At 35.8% G+C, this 17616-nt stretch overlaps 1 protein-coding gene across 1 annotated transcript in view; it reads right to left on the bottom strand.

The window, feature by feature from the left end:
- Positions 1 to 2715: 2715 nt before the first annotated feature.
- Positions 2716 to 17616, bottom strand: part of LOC141695904 (uncharacterized) — a 28094-nt gene continuing 13193 nt past the window's right edge. The window contains exons 2-4 of the mRNA XM_074500111.1: positions 4191 to 4784; positions 3630 to 3833; positions 2716 to 3060 (exon numbers count right to left, since the gene is read on the bottom strand). Of these exons, the coding sequence (XP_074356212.1) occupies positions 2716 to 3060; positions 3630 to 3833; positions 4191 to 4784 (1143 nt within the window). The remainder of the gene's footprint in view (positions 3061 to 3629; positions 3834 to 4190; positions 4785 to 17616) is intronic.

The following is a 17616-nucleotide window of genomic DNA, read 5'->3' as shown; positions in this document are numbered from 1 at the left end:
CCTTGATAGTTTCAAGGGATTTGTGAAATTCTTGTCTGAATCCTACCTTGCAGGAGCTTTATTAGCTAACCCAGTCTTGTAATTGGATGTTCTACATGACTTTTGGACAACAACTGTGGTAAGAACTGTTATGAATGACAACTCTGTATCTATGGTGGTAACTTGCACAGTTGGAGGCCAACAGATAAAGTTCAATGAGTAAGATATGAATATAGCTTTGGGGCTTCCCACTGCAAACTTAGTGGAGGTGCCAACCCAGGATGAACTGACTGAGTTTATAGACTTCATCAACTATGATGGAAGAATCAACTTGTCAAGCTTGAACAGAACCAACTTAAGGAAGGAACGGTCCTTTGGGTTTGATTCTGTAGTGAGGGCCTTCACATGCAGGAAGAAAGAGTATGACAACATTTCAAGTGTTATGCAGAAGCTGGTGTACTCAATTGATGGGATTTATGTATACACAGAAGCGTGGATAATAATTTAAATCGCATAAAACCACATATAAATCGCATATAATTCGTAAATAAAGTGAGTGATCGACTACTAACCTTTAAAAGCGATCCAAGAATGATGAACGGAGATCCCTAGCAGCTGCTCCTCAAGTGTGAAGCACTCCACCGGTATCCACCAAGAGATCGAAGTAATGGAGGGAGGAAGAGGTTGAGAGAATTAGGGTTGCCTCTTTTTTTTCTTCTTCAAAAATTAGGGTTTTTAGAGTTAAGGCAAATAGGGTTTATAATAGTATATTTATAGGCAAAAATTCCAGCTGAAAATTTTCCCATAAAATATTATTATTAATAACCCTTTAATTAATTATTCTCATTAATCAATTAACTAATAATTAAAACACCTTTTAATCATTAATCCCTTTTTCTAAACACTTTAGAAAACAATTCTCTCACTTGATTTAATTTCTAAAATTAAATTCTTAATTAATAATATTAAGAATTTTGCTTAATTAATTTATAATTAATTAAATCTCATTTAATCAATTATTAAATTTTCTAATATTATTTATTTCAGAAATAAATAATTACCAGCCATTATTAATTAATTCCTCCACCATTAAATCATTCTCTTTTATGGTGTGACCCTGTAGGTTCAATATTAAGCCGGTAGTAGAAATATATAATAATAAAACTATTTTATCATTATTAATATAAATTCTCTACTTTATTAAATATGATTAATTAATAATTTAATCATATTTATTCAACATCGTCAGGGATACTTCTCAACATATCGCGACTATTCGGATAATACGAATTCACTGCTTAGAATACCAAGAAGCTATTCAGTGAATAGTTACCGTACAATCAATTTCTTCTACCCTACAATGTCCCGATTAAATACAAGGCATAGAACTCGTGTCAAGTCTATCTAATTTAATCATATGCTTTCCCATTCACTATGCTTAGTTCTAATTAATGTGAACTAGAAACTCCTTTCTAATTCCATTCACTCTGGCCGGAGATTCCTGAACTAGCATAAGTGGATCATCATAGAACATTCTCTTCCTTCACTAGAAGGGGTAGATCCTTTATTGATCATTCACTATCTTCGTGTACAAATTTCTACACCCAGAAGAGCCCTTATTATTGTCCCTGGAGACTAAGAACTAAACCAAAGTATAGTTCGGTGTACACAAGATGACTATGATGACCTCAAGTCTAAGGACACTTGTACAACTATCACTATGTGAACAACTGCTGACACATGAGTGAACTCCATCAGGTGTTCAGCTGTGCGAGTCATGTTCAGTGAACTTATTCTATAATAAGCACCTACATACTAGCTATAGTGTCACCACACAAATGTCTATGAGAACAGACATCCTTCATACTGAAGCAAACATAGTATGTACCGATCTTTGCGGATTACTAATTACCAATTAGTAATCCTATGACCAGGAACTATTTAAGTTCAGAGTTATCATCTTTTAGGTCTCATTATTATGATCTCATCATAATCCATAAAAAAGCTTTACTCTAAATTATGGTATATCTTATTTAAACACTTAAATAGATAAAGCCCGTAATAAAAACAAAACAAGTATTTTATTAATATAATTGAAAACAAACAAATTACATAAAAGTTATTCCTAAATAATCATACATGATTGGACTTAGGACACATCTCTTTCAATCTCCCACTTGTACTAAAGCCAATCACTCTGGTATCTAATACCTATCTTGTCTTTATGACAATCAAAGTGACTTTGAGAAAGTGGCTTTGTTAAAGGGTCTGCTATATTGTTATGTGTGTCAACTCTCTTGACGTTGACATCTCCTCTTTCAAAAATCTCCCTAATTAGATGAAAGCGCCACAGGACATGCTTGGAATTCTTATGAGATCTTGGTTCCTTAGCTTGTTCTATTGCCGCATTGTTATTACAATACAACACTATTGGCTCTTCTATGCTAGGAACAACTCCCAACTCAGAAACAAATTTCTTTATCCAAACAGCTTCTTTTGCAGCTTCACTTGCAGCTATATACTCTACTTCTGCTGTGAAGTCAGCCGTCGTTGACTGTTTGGAACTCTTCCAACTAACTGCCCCACCATTTAGGGTAAATATATACCCTGGCATGGATTTACTATCATCTATTTCTGACTGAAAACTAGAGTCTGTATACCCCTTTATTTTCAACTCAGAACCACCATAAACAAGAAAAATTTCCTTAGTCCTTCTCAAGTACTTCAGGATGTTTTTCACCGCTTTCCAGTGTTCTTACCTGGATCGGACTGAAATCTGCTTGTCACACTAAGTGAGTGAGCAACATCAGGCCGAGTACATAACATCGCGTACATGATAGATCCTATTACAGAAGTATAAGGAATCCTACTCATACGCTCTCTCTCCTCAGATGTCTTTGGAGATATTTTCTTGGAAAGAGAAACTCCATGGCTCATGGGAATGAGTCCTCTCTTGGAGTTTTCCATGCTATATCTCTTTAGAACTTTTTTGATGTATGTACTTTGGGTCAAGCCTAACATTTTCTTTGATCTAGCTCTATAGATCTTTATTCCAAGAATGTAAGATGCCTCTCCCAAGTCCTTCATCGTGAAGTTTTTATATAGCCACACTTTGACTGATTGAAGCATTGGTATATCATTCCCAATGAGAAGTATGTCGTCCAGATACAGTATTATGAATATTACCGCGCTCCCACTAACCTTCTTGTAGATGCATGGTTCATCCATATTTTTGATGAAATCAAATCTTTGATTGTCTCATCAAAACGGGCGTTCCATGTGCGAGAAGCTTGCCTCAGTCCGTATATGGATCGATTCAGCTTACAAACTAGATGTTCATTTCCTTTAGAAACAAATCCTTCTGATTGTGTCATATACACATGCTCTTCAAGTTTCCCATTGAGGAAGGCCATTTTCACGTCCATTTGTCAGATCTCATAGTCATAGTAAGCCGTAATCGCAAGCAAAATCCGAATGGATTTAAGCAAGGCTACCGGCGAATAGGTTTCATCAAAGTCAATCCCTTGTCTTTGTTTAAATCCTTTTTCCACTAGCCTAGCCTTATAGGTCTCCACCTAGCCATCTGCTCCAATCTTTCTCTTATATTCCCACTTGCACCCAATAGGCTTAACACCTTCAGGCGCCTCAACCAGAGTCCACACTTGGTTAGCATACATGGAGTCCATTTCGGATTTTATGGCACTCTGCCATTTCTCTGAGTCATCAAAACTCATAGCCTCATCAAAGGTCATAGGGTCTTCTCCATCAATAAGTGACAAGTCATTGTCATTCTCAATGACAAGGCCATAATACCTCTCAGGTTGACGAGACACCCTATTTGACCTACGTACAGGCTGTTCTACAGAAGGTTGTACTTTCTAAATAGGTACTTCCTCTTGAACCATTGTAGGTTGTGCTTCTTGAACTTCATTAAGTTCAACCTTGCTCCCACTGTTCCCTTCAAGGATAAACTGTTTCTCCAAGAAGGTCGCATGTCTGGAAATTAACACCTTTTGTTCGGTGTAAAAGTAATATCCTAAAGTCTCTTTTGGATATCCCACAAACCTACATTTTACAGATCTTGATTCCAGCTTTTCAGGTTCAACTTTCTTGACAAAAGCTGGTCATCCCCAAATCTTAACGTGTTTAAGACTTGGCTTCCTTCTTTTCCATATCTCATATGGAGTTTTCAGAATAGATTTAGAAGGTACCTTGTTCAGTAAATATGCTGAGGTTTCTATGGCATAACCCCAAAGGGATACTGGAAGATCTGTATAGCTCATCATGGACTGAACCATGTCCAACAAAGTCTGGTTCCTCCTTTCAGAAAATCTGTTCAATTGTGGAGTTGCATGAGGTGTCCATTGTGATAGTATACCATTTTCTTTGAGATGATTTGGAAACTCCCCACTTAAGTATTCACCTCCTCGATCTGATCGAAGAACTTTAATACTCATTTTGGTTTGTTTCTCTGCTTTATATCTGTACTCTTTGAACTTTTCAAAAGCTTCAGACTTGTGTTTCATTAAATACACATATCCAAACCTGGATTTATCATCCATAAAAGTAATGAAGTATGAAAATTCTCCCATAGCTTGTGTTGACATTGGTCCACATACATCTGTGTGTACCAAGCCTAACACGTCTGCACCTCTCTCTCCATGTCCAGTAAATGGAGATTTGGTCATCTTACCAATGAGAGAAGATTCACACACCGGATATGATTTAAAATCAAATGGTTCAAGTAACTCTTCCTGGTGTAATGAGCGTAATCTTTTCTCACTAATATGACCTAGCATACAGTGCTATAAATAGGTCAGATTTTCATCATCTCATTTTCTTTTATTAGTTTATTCAATCTGAAGTAAATCATTTCCTAAGTCGCATACATACAAACCATTATTTAAAGTACCACATCCATAAAGAACATTATCTCTAAGAATTGAACATTCATTATTCTTAATAATAAATGAAAAACCATCAAAATCCAACATAGGAATAGAAACAATATTCCTCACAATAGAGGGAACGTAATAACAATTATTCAAAATAATAGTCTTGCCCGGAGGCATATGTAAACTAAATGATCTTGTTAGATATATTTGAGATGTCATGTCTAATATGTTTCATGTTTAGTTTTCAGATCTTAACAAACAGGAAATATCAATACTTACTGGAATCAGTACTTACTGGAAGTCAGAACTTAAGGATATCAGAACTTAGGCTATCAGAAGATAAATATCAGAAGATAGATATCAGAATTTAAGTATGGGAGGACTTACAGTTAAGGAAGGAAGTTGATTTACAGGAAAGAAGATCGAGACTAATACAAAAGAAGATATGCATGGAAAGAGTTAGAAGATAAGAAGACTTGTATAAGATATCTGATTGATATATTTTAGGAGACAAAATTATATTCCATATCAATTAGAAGTTATCTTGTAACTGTGTACTATATAAACACAGACATAGGTTTACACTATATGTGTTATCATTAACGAGAAGATCATACATTATAACCTAGCAGCTCTCATGATATTTGTTCATCACTGAGAGAAACAGTTCCATTGTAACAGAGTTTATTATATTGAATATATCTGTTTACTGTTATTTGTGTTCGAAATCGATTTGATTGTATTAAACACTGTATTCAACCCCCTTCTACAGTGTTGTGTGACCTAACAATTGGTATCAGAGCTTATCTGTTAACACACATACAGTAAAGATCCAAACAATCATGTCTGAAGAAGCAGAAAATCCAACCAAGCCCGCCAAAACTGAAGAAACTAAAAACACTCAAATCCATAGTCGATATGAGACTATTAGGGTTCCCATACTGAGACCTTCTGAGTATCCCATATGGAAAGTGAAGATGGCTATATTTCTGGAAGCTACAGATCCAGAATACCTTGACAGAATTAATGAAGGACCGCATAAGTCAACCAAGCTCTCTGTTGTAGTTGTAGATTAGCAAGCAAAGACCATACCAAAGGAGAAAAATGAGTATACAGCTGAAGATATCTCATCCATTGCCAAGGATGCAAAGGTAAGGCATTTGCTGCATAGTGCCATTGATAATGTCATGTCAAACAGGGTAATTCATTGCAAGACTGCAAAGGAGATATGGGATGCTTTGGAGACAAGATGCCATGGAACTGATGCAATCAAGAAGAACATGAGGACTATACTCACTCAAGAGTATGAGCACTTTGACTCAAAAGATGATGAGTCATTAACTGACTTATATGACAGGTTTGTCAAACTCTTGAATGATCTGTCACTGGTGGACAAGGAATATGATCTTGAAGATTCAAATCTAAAATTCCTTTTAGCTCTTCCTGAAAGTTGGGATTTAAAGTCTACTACTATAAGAGACAACTATGCTCTTGATGAAACCACTCTTGATGAAATTTGTGGTATGCTCAAGACTTATGAACTTGAGATGGATTAAAGGAGCAAGAGGCATGGGAGAAAGTCAAGGACAGTTGCTCTTAAGGCTGAGGAGGAATCCCCCAAAGTGGCTGTCTCAAAGAAAGGCAAAGGAAAGGCTCTCATCATAAAGTCCGATTCAGAATCATCAAGTTTCGATGATGATGATTCAGACACTGAAAGTTTACCTGAAATAGATGCTGATGAAGAGATGATGAAATTGTGTGCTCTTATGGTGAAGGGTATCACAAAGATAGCCTACAACAAAATTCAGAAGGGGGAAGAAGTTTTCCAGGAAAGGTGATAAGAAAGGGTTCAGAAAGTCTGAAGGCAAAAGTGCAAAGCCTGACAGAGGAGACAACTCAAATGTCAAATGCTACAATTGTGGTGAAAGAGGCCACATATCTCCTGACTGTAAGAAAGGAAAGAATGACAAAGGCAAGGCACTCATCATAAAGAAGAAAATATGGATAGACTCTTCAGATTCTTAAGATGAGGTGAATTATGCTTTAATGGCAAATGTAGATGGCAACCCTGAAACTGCTCAATTGAAGGTACCTCAAACAACTTATGTTTTTCATACTGATGATATTACTGAGTTGAGATTATATCTTAAAACCATGTTTATTAGCTACAGAGATCAAACTTTAACATGTGAAAGATTAACTTCTGAAAGTCTTGCTTTTAAGAAAAGGAATGATTATTTAGAAAAAGAGTTATATGTTCCATCAAACTTAGAAAGAAAGAGATGATGCTTTTATGTTAAAGATGAATTGCTAAAATTGAATAAATCTCTAAAAACTGAGTTAGAAAAAGAAAAAGAGATTATCAGGACTTGGACTAACTCTGGCAGAACAACTCAGAATTTATTAAGTAGTGGAAACTGGAAAGAGGGCTTAGGTTGTGGAGATGATAAAAGTAAAAAAGAAACTGAACAAATTGAGCCAATTATTGTTAAACAAACTGCTAAGCCAAAGGTAAATCCTGTTAAGTTTGTAGCTAAAACTGTAAAGTCTGATTCTGAAAAGATGAAAGAGTCTGTGACAGAAGTTAAGGAGAAGTCAACTTCTGACAAATTAGAACAGGATAAACCAGCTGGACTCAACATAGGCTTAATGACAAAGAAGCAGCTTAAGCATAAGCTGAAAGAAATAAGGAATGTCAACAAGGTAAAGGAAGCTAGGAAAAATAGAAATGGAAAGGAAGGTGTAAATAAAAGCAATAATTATATGCCTGTTCCTAATGCTCCTAGAAAGAAATGTTATGATTGTGGAAACTCTAACCATCTTGCTTCTTTTTGCAAGAAGAATAAGAATATAAACTCTTTACCTCCTAAGTCAGGAGTTAAGAGTCAGTTTGTTAGGTTTAAGCCACAAAATCCTTGTTTTCATTGTGGTAGTTTATGGCATTCCATTTAAACTTGTAAGGAATATCATAGTTTGTACTATGATTATTATCAAATAAAACCTTCTTTGAAAAAAGTTGCTTTAATTCCTTCTAGTGTAAAGTCTGATGCAAAGTCTGATATAAGTTCTGATAAACAGCATGTTAGCATAAACTCTGATATTAAATCCGTTACAAATGCTAACAAACTTAAAAAGGCCAAAGGATCCAAGCAAGTCTGGGTCCTTAAAACTAACCATTAGTGGTCTTTGTGATTGCAGGGCAACAGGAAAAACATCCTAGTATTGGATAGTGGATGTTCAGGACATATGACTGGAAATAAAGCCCTGCTCTCAGACTTTGTGGAGAAAGCTAGCCTAGGAGTTTCTTATGGAGATGGCAACATGGGAAAAACTCTGGGATATGCCAATATTAATCTTGGGAATGTCATCATTGAATCAGTAGCTCTTGTCTCAGGACTTAAATACAATCTGCTGAGTGTTAGTCAAATCTGTGATAGAGGTTATCATATGGATTTCTCTGAAGACTGTGAAGTTGTAAGCAATTCTACAGGCAAAGTGGTTCTGAAAGGTTACAGGCATGGTAACATTTATGAAGCCAGACCTTTAACAAGTTCTGATGGTTCTACAATCTGTCTGTTAAGTAGAACATCAATTGAAGAGAGCTGGAATTGGCACAAAAGACTCTCTCATTTAAACTTCAATAACATAAATGAGCTTGTAAAGAAAGATCTTGTGAGAGGACTGCCAAAATCAGTATTTGCTCCTGATGGCCTTTGTGATTCATGTCAAAAGCCAAAATAAAGAAAATCTTCTTTCAAGAGCAAAACTGAGCCATCAATTCTTGAGCCTTATCACCTCCATGTTGATCTATTTGGTCCAGTCAATATCATGTCTATTGCAAAGAAGAAATATGCTATGGTTATAGTGGATGAGTACACAAGGTACACTTGGGTGTACTTCTTGCACAAGAAGAATGAAACTGCATTTACTCTAACTGATCATGTCAGAAAGCTGGATAAGTTGGTCAAAGATTCTGTTAAAATTATAAGAAGTGATAATGGCACTGAGTTCAAGAATTCAATTATGGAAGAGTTCTGCAAAGAGCATGGAATCAAACTGGAATTTTCTGCACCTGGAACTCCACAGCAAAATGGAGTTGTAGAAAGAAAGAACAGGACTCTCATTGAAGTTGCACGAGCTATGCTTGATGAAGCAAGGCTACCAACCTACTTTTGGGCTGAATCTGTGTAGACTGCTTGTTTTACACAGAATGCTACACTCATAAACAAGCATGGAAAAATACCATATGAGATGGTTAAGAAAAAGAAGACAAATCTGAAATACTTTCATGTATTTGGATGTATGTGTTTTGTTCTTAAGACTCATCCTGAACAGCTGTCAAAATTTGATCTAAAAGCTGTTGAAGGAATTTTTGTTGGATACTTTCCACAAAAACCTTCAGAGTCTATAATTTTAGAACAAGGGTTGTCATGGAATCTGTCAATGTATCTTTTGACGATAAGAAGATTACGGGACTTGAAGATTTCAATGATCACGATCAGCTGAGATTTGAAAATGAAGACTTAAATTCTGATTCTGTAAATTCTGATGACTTAAACTCTGATCCTGTAAATACTGATGTCATTGAATATGTGGTAACAACTCCAAAGTAAAATGCACATGTCCAGGGGAGCAAGCTGAAGATCTTACCACATCTCAAGACTCTCAAGAAGCATCAAAACCTGTCACTAGCTCTTCAAGTTCTGATTCATCTAGTTCTAATGAGCCAAATTCTGATAATTTTGGAAACTCTGATACTTCAAATCCTGAAGGATCCAAGTTAAATTCTGAATTCTCAGAGAGCATAACTACAGGGGGGGCATCAGAAAATGCTGATGGAGACAGGATGGATCATGGGGGAGGATCCAGTTCTAGAAGTTAACTTTAATCTACAAGGAAGTGGACCAAATCACATACACCTAACTTATTAATTGGAGATCCTGAAGTAGGTATCAGAACTAGAACTGCAACATCAAATGAATGTCTCTATCATTCTTTTCAATCTCATACTGAACCAAAGCAAGTGGAAGAAGATCTTCAAGATGCTGATTGGGTGCAAGCAATGCAGGAAGAGTTAAATGAATTTGAAAGAAATAAAGTATGGACCCTAGTGCCAAGACCAAAGAACAGATCAGTAGTTGGCACAAAGTGGGTGTTCAGGAATAACACTAACAGTGATGTCATAATTACAAGGAATTTGCACCAGTTGCTAGATTAGAAGCCATAAGAATCTTTTTGGCTTATGCTGCTCAAAAAAAGTTTAAAGTCTTTCAAATGGATGTAAAAAGTGCTTTTCTTAATAGAGAATTGGAAGAAGAGGTCTATGTTGAACAACCTCCAGGCTTTGTAGATTCAAAATTTCCAAATCATGTCTACATGCTTGACAAAGCACTTTATGGCCTTAAGCAAGCTCCTAGAGCATGGTATGAAACTTTAGCTCAATTCCTTCTACAAAGTGGATTTCACAGAGGTACAATTGATAAAACACTGTTCTACCTCAATCATGGAAATGACTTACTTTTGGTACAGATATATGTTGATGATATCATATTTGGTTCTACAAATGCCAAACTCTGTGAGAGGTTTGCAAAGCTAATGCAGTCAAGATATCAAATGAGTATGATGGGAGAACTTAGTTATTTTTTGGGCCTTCAAGTCAAGCAAAATGAAAAAGGTACTTTTATCTGTCAATCCAAGTACACCAGAAATTTACTCAAGAAGTTTGTAATGCAAGACAGTTCAACAGCATCCACTCCCATGACCACTGCAACCAAGTTAGATAAAGATACTGGCTCATCAGTAGATATTACTAACTACAGAGGTATGATAGGCTCTTTAATATATTTAACTGCAAGTAGACCTGATATCATGTATGCTACCTATCCTTGTGCAAGATTTCAGTGTTAGGACACACACACTGTAGAAGGGGGGTTGAATACAGTGTATAACACAATCAAATCGAACTCAAAGAACACAAGTAACAGAAAACAAACTTTATTAAACTCTGTTACAATGTAGAACTGTCCTCTCTCAGTGATGAACAAAATATCACGAAAGCTGCTAGGGTTACAATGAATATTATTCTCGATAATGATAACACTTATAGTATAAACCCTATGTCTGTGTTTATATACTACACAGTTACAAGATAATCGCTAATTGATATGGAATATAATTCTACTTCCTAAAATATATCAATCAGATATCTTTTCTTCCAAGTATTCTATTCTTCATAGAATTCCTTCTTCATGCATATCTCTTCTTGTGTTTGTCTTGATCTTCTTTCCTTTCAACCAGCCGCCTTCCTTATCTGAAAGTTTCCTTTAAGTCCTGATATTATCTCCTAATAAATATCTCCTGAACCTTAAGTTCTGATAACTTAAGTTCTAACTTCAGTATAAGAAGTGTTGATTTCCAGTTAAGTACTGATTTGTCCTGTTTAAGTAAGATCTGAAAACTAAACACAAATCATATTAGACATGACATTATCAAATATATCTAACAATCTCCCCAAACTTGTAAATTAGCATAATATACAAGTTTAACAGATATTTGATGATGTCAAAAATATTAAGTATAAATGCATGAGAATTTGACTAGATAACTACAACTTACAGTCCTTAAAGATTTACCAACTTTAACTTCTGATAACAACTTTAGTCTGTATACACATCAGAATTTGAGCAGTTGTAGATCTTGACTTGGCTTCAATTTCTGATCTCTTCGATGTCAGGAGTTGTTCTGAGATAGTTCTTTAACTAACATCTCTCAGCATATCTGAGTTCATCAATCATCCTCCTTTTAGCATCTTTAAGCTCTGCAGTATCTTCACCAGTTTGGAAGATAACATATCTGAGATCATTAATTTTTGCTTTTCTCAACTCTTGATCTAGTCTGATGACATAGGCTTTATCAGACTCTAGATTGAATTCAAGTCCCTTAATACCAAGATATGTACTGATCTTTGCAGTATTAGGCTTCATATTAACAATATCACCCTCGTGATCTCTGTACTTGGGACAGTATGTGCTGTCAGACTTTACAGAATAGAGCTTCTTCTGTCTCTGAATTTGAGTCTTTAAATAATTTGCAGCACTATCTGTTAATCTGTTCTTCACTTGAAGTAAGAATAAAACATGTTCTAGTTCCTCAAAATACTTCAGTGGTATAGCATTTTCCCTTATGTGATAAACCCTTCCATCTGTCATGAAATATAACAAGATGTAATCTTTCAAGAAGGTATGGTAAACCATTTGTACAGATTCAAGTTGATTCAATCTTTCAGGAGTTGCTCCAACACCTGGTTCACTTAAGGAAGTTGGATCATTGGTTGTGTTCTGCACTCTTCTTTCATCAGCACTACCCAATCCAGATTTATCTCTTGCTTCCTTTCCAGTAACCACTCTTTCTTCAAAACCACTTGTTGCAGTCTTCAAAGGTAGAGTCTGTTTGGCTTTAGTGAATCCTGGTAGGAGTAACTTTGAGGATTTAACATGAGCAATGTCAGAGGTTTACTTTGACTTATCTTCTGATATCAAGCCAACTTGAGCTATGTCAGAGGTTGCTTACTTCAAAGTTATATCAGAACTAACTATATCTTGACTATGAACAACTTGAGCCATGTCAGAGGTTGTTTGAGAAATCTTTCTTGAAACCAGAGTAAGATTAGCATCTTCATCAGATATTTCTTCATCCATAGGAGGCACATAAACCTTTACAGGTTCACCAACTTTTTATTTTCCCTTAGACCTTGGATCTATCTGCAATTGTGATTTGGCCTTGGTTGCCACAGGATTTGTCCTTTCTTTTATCAAAATGCCTTTAGCCGTAGGAAGTTTCTTTTCAACAACAGAAGCTTCAGATTTGGAGTTGAATTTTTCTAACTTAAGTCTAGCTTCTTCTTCCTTTAGACTCTCAAAGTCCATTCCTGGATTTTCTTTCAGAAATAACTGTCTTGAAATTTCTTCATAAAGTTCCAAAAGTTCATCAAAACTTATCCTTTTACCAGTATCAGAAGTTATTCTTCTCCCAGTATCAGAAATTGTTCTTTGACTTGTAGTTCCAGTTCTACTTGATGAGATACCTCCACCTTAACCATGACCTCCACCCATTCCAGATTTTCCCGGGTCATTACCATCATCCTTTCCCTTCAGTGTCTTAATAGGTTTGCATTTGGACTTAACTACTTTCTCCCCCTTTTTGGCATCAGCAGGTAAAAGAAGAGAGACAAGCAATTCCACTGAGGATTGGATCTCATTGAGTTGAGATTGCTGAGAAGCTTGATTTTTTAAAATTTCATCAATCTGAGACTGTTGCTTCTCTTGGGTTTTCTCAATGTTGGTAATTTTGTCAAAGGAAGATTGGAAAAACCTTTTCTTGTCCAACTTGACAACTGTATCTTGCTGATTTAAGGATTCTTGAATGTTGTCCACCTTGGCCCGAGTTACAGATTGTTGACCTTGAAGGTGCCTTGTACTAAGTGCAGTAACTCTTAGCTGTGTTTTGAAATCATCATTAACTAGCATCTCATCAGCTTTTGCCAAGTGATCAGCAAGAATCTTTTCAGAAGGAACAAAGGTAATTGTGTTCCACTCCTTAGTCCACTCCTGTCCTCTAGGAGTTTCATTCCAAGGTACTGGTGTTTCCCCTGTAACAAACTTTTTGACTATCTCAGCTTTTGAAGGAGCTTGTAGAGGTGCATGTCCAGAAGGACCAGCTGCATCAGCATCTATATTTGTAGCATCATTACCAGTATCATCAACATTTGCAGCATCAGAACTTACAGAGTCAACATCTTCAGCATTCTCTGATAAAAGAACAGTATGACAGGCTATGGAGGCTTCAATATCATCCTCTAAGTGCTGACCTCTAACTATGTTCTGATCAACAGCCATATTCTGATGCTCACCTAAAATCTGATCTTCAGTATCTAGATGCAGAGAAGGTGTTGTAGGCAATTCTGGATTAAAATCAACATCAGGAATTGGTGTTGTCGGTGGAGGGACTTGAGTTGGTGGAGTGATTGGAACTGGTGGAGCTTCTAGATTTAAAACCTGAGGAACTTCCAAGTTATGGATTTCAATTTCATCACCTGGCCCCTGGTTATCAGCTTGTACTGGAGATACTGGAGGTGTGAAAATGTGAGTAGTTGCTGGCTCATGTAGTAAAGAGTGATCATGACCCCCTTCCTTAGTTGCTGCTTCCATTCCTTTACCAGAATCTTCAGGCCTTTTTGCCAGTGATTGGAATCTTTTAGCTTTTGAGGAGTCTTTAGGAGCTGTATCATCAGAATTACGCTTTCTAAGCCTTTTTAGGGGCCTAAAACTCCCAATATCAACATCCTTCTGAGAAAAGACCTTCTCAGCTTCTATAACAATAGGTTCTGATACAGGAATCTATTCCTCAGCATCTGATTCATCTCGCAGAATGAATCTCCTTCTCTTCTGTTGTATCTGAGGTACTTTCTTAGTCCTCTTAGGTTTGGAAGATGAAGGCTGCACTGTAGGATCTGAAGGTTGAGGTTGAGAAGTTTGAGGTGGTTGAGTAGAGGTGGTAGGTGCTGATGGATGAGGTTCAGATTGTTGAACATCAGGATATAGTGCAGTGTATTTAACGGGATCATAGGTTATTAAGGCTTGTTTGACAGATAAAGGAATTAAGTGGGGTATTAACACAGCCTTCTTATTATCAGTAGATAATAAGTCATTAAAAGCTCTTTTAGTTAGTTTGAATGATGAAATTAATTCACTAGCAGATTGGGGCTTATTATCACAACAGAAACTATAGATAAGCTGACAGAATCTAGCAAAATAAACAGTAGTTCTATCTTCTGTCATTCTATCCCCAATAAAACCTAAGACAACACTTGCATAGTCAAAATCGGTTTGATTTATGAGAGCATACCCGATTTGTTGACTGAATATGGGAATTACATCGAAATTGGAACATTTGTTTGCAAAAGCCTTAGTTATGCAATCAAAGAAGAAATTCCATTCCCTCCTTATGAAAGATCTCTTCAACTGGCCCAGCTTTTCCAATGTCTTCTCATATCCCAGACTGGCCATCATGTTTTGAAGAACTGGCTTTTCAACAGTAGAATAGACACAGTTCTCAGGTAGCTGCAGTGCTTGTCGAACCGTAGACAATGTCACAACATACTCATCCTCCCCTGATGAAAAAATAATACTTGGGGACCCTTGAGCACCACCATCATCATATACACCGCTTCTCCAGAACTCCAGTACTTGAGTACAAGAGACTGCTTCAGGTTCGGTCAGAGCATACCCAATATCAGAACTAGCAAGAAAGTCCTGAATGAAGTGAAGTTCAGTTGGTGCTTCTGACTTGCTAAGAATAGCGGAGAAGTTATTAGGAACAAACGTAGCTCCATCAAAAATTATGTCCTTGGGTGCCATGAGAAATTCGTGAGAGAAAATTTCCTGTAAGGTGTTTGATAAAACGTCTGTATGAAAAATTGTCAGTAGATGAGAGAGAATAAAAGTAAAAAGAGAGAGATAAAATATGAAAGTAAAGAAAAGATTTTACAATCTTTTCTCTCTTTTAATTATACACGGTTAAAAAAATAACCATTGAGACACCTGTCAGACATGCAGCAGTAAAAGATAATTAATGGGCACGGGTATTCAGTAATCATTACTTATCACATGCAGTTTTTCAAGGAAAAATCGTTCCACTTACCAAGTAATCCCATTAATCAAGGCCATTCAGTTTTATTTTAAATTTTAAAACTGTTCCCACGAAATAAATTATTATTACTGCTTTACCAATATTCTGTAAAAATATGACCAATGAGAGAATGACCATAAATAAAACAAATATTGTCACGTCAGAATCAGAACTTGATTTGCATCAGAGCTAAAAAGGTCATCAAAATATGGTTAGTATCAGGATTTAATAAATCATCAGAATATGAAACGACTCAGAGATAAAATCTTGCAAAAAGATAAAATTTCATTAATATATTAAGAAAATACATTTCATGAAACTTAAATTACATGCTTAAAATTACAAGATTGTCCTAAGCTACAATTCTTAACATCAACAGCTTTAGTCCTAGTCTAAGAAGACTGATAAAGCTGACGGTGAAGAGAAATGTCTGGCTGCAATTAATTCTTCTTCCGACTCTCAACAAAGAGAAAAGCAAGACGAATGATCCATTCTTGCTATCGGAGAGCTTCTCTCCTTTCGTCTTCCAGACGCTCAAGATGGCGATGATAGTCCATATAGAAGAATAAGAGGTCTGTGAGAACCTCTTGGGGAACTGAGTCCCAGATTTCATCAGGAATGGCAGTGACATGCCACTCCTTCCGCCAATCAGCACAACTCAACTCTATATTAAAAGTGTCATAGTTCATGACCAAGTTGAAACGAACCATGTTTTAGATGAGGATGTAAAAAGAGTGAGTTTGAGAGAAAATGAGAGATGTGTTGGATGGAATGAGGTGTTGGTTTATATAACCAATAGAATACTAAGAGACGCAAGGAAAATTGAATGGTTATAGGTAAAAATAATTATACCTCATCTCCCTAGACTGATGAGAATAATAACAGCCATTGGAAGCTTAAAATAGGATTTAATGCGCACATGAAACAAGTAAAAAATACTGTGCATATACGAGTACCACTAACCCAAATTATGTTGATTGTTAATATCTCACCCAAATATATTCTGATTTTTAATAAGACTGTTTCAGATTTTAACCACAAATAAGTCAAGTAAAGAATCAGGATTTAATATCAAAACTTAGACTTATATCAGAACTTAACAGTCATCAGAACATGATTCCTTAACTCAAAAGGTGAATGCCTATTTTTGTAATTCTTCACACAAATGTTGATGTCGTTTCTTCAAAACTTAATCATCAGAACTTCCATCAGAACTTGTCCTCAGAATTTATGCAACTGACACTTAAATTGTTCATCTAAAAGAACATTTATCACCACATTAATTTTCATCATTCATATGGAGTGTATGTGTGTGCAGTAAGCTAAATATCAGATAAAGATTAAAGTCTGATTCACTTCAGTACATCTTAGAAATAAGGCATAACTAAGAACTTTGCTCAAAAACTGTCATGATTCTGAAGTCTACTTTAAAATGAGTACATGAATGAGTCCACCTCAACTGTTTTGTGCTCATTTTATGCATCTTTTGAAATTCCAGTTTACAGTGGCTTCTTAGTGTAAGTGAGTCACGACTGCTTGTCAGAATTTATGCTATTATCAGAGTATTTCTCCAATAATCATAGAGTGTGAAAAGTCACCAAGAAAATATTTATTTTGCTTTTCTGATGCATATTACTTAATACCAGCAATGCACTTGGGTCTTCCCTTCCACATCTTTACTCTAGATCTCAAAGGAGTACCTGATTTTAATTTATTTTTCTTTTTCTTTTGATAAGTGAGGCTTATCAGCACTTAGTACATTCACTAGATTTAATGACATCATAACTTAACAGAGAAGAAGTATTATTCTAGTTTTTAACTTAGTAATAAGATAGACAAAGTAAACTTAACTAAGCTCAATATCAGAATTTGCTTGTGTTAAAAGATTTCCACATAAACAATTACTTCAAACATGGGATCTTTAGTATATTAAAGACTATTAGGTCAGCATCTAGCATAGTTATCCTCATTGAATTGAATAGTCACAGAAACATTCATATCACTATCAGAGTTTAGAAATTCACATCAGACAACAATCAGCACTTAAGCAATTTTC

The sequence above is a fragment of the Apium graveolens genome, chromosome 11 (genome assembly GCF_009905375.1).
Source record: "Apium graveolens cultivar Ventura chromosome 11, ASM990537v1, whole genome shotgun sequence".
NCBI lineage: Eukaryota > Viridiplantae > Streptophyta > Magnoliopsida > Apiales > Apiaceae > Apium > Apium graveolens.
The sequence above is the reverse complement of the archived record's forward strand: the minus strand, read 5'-3'. Positions and strand labels throughout refer to the sequence as shown.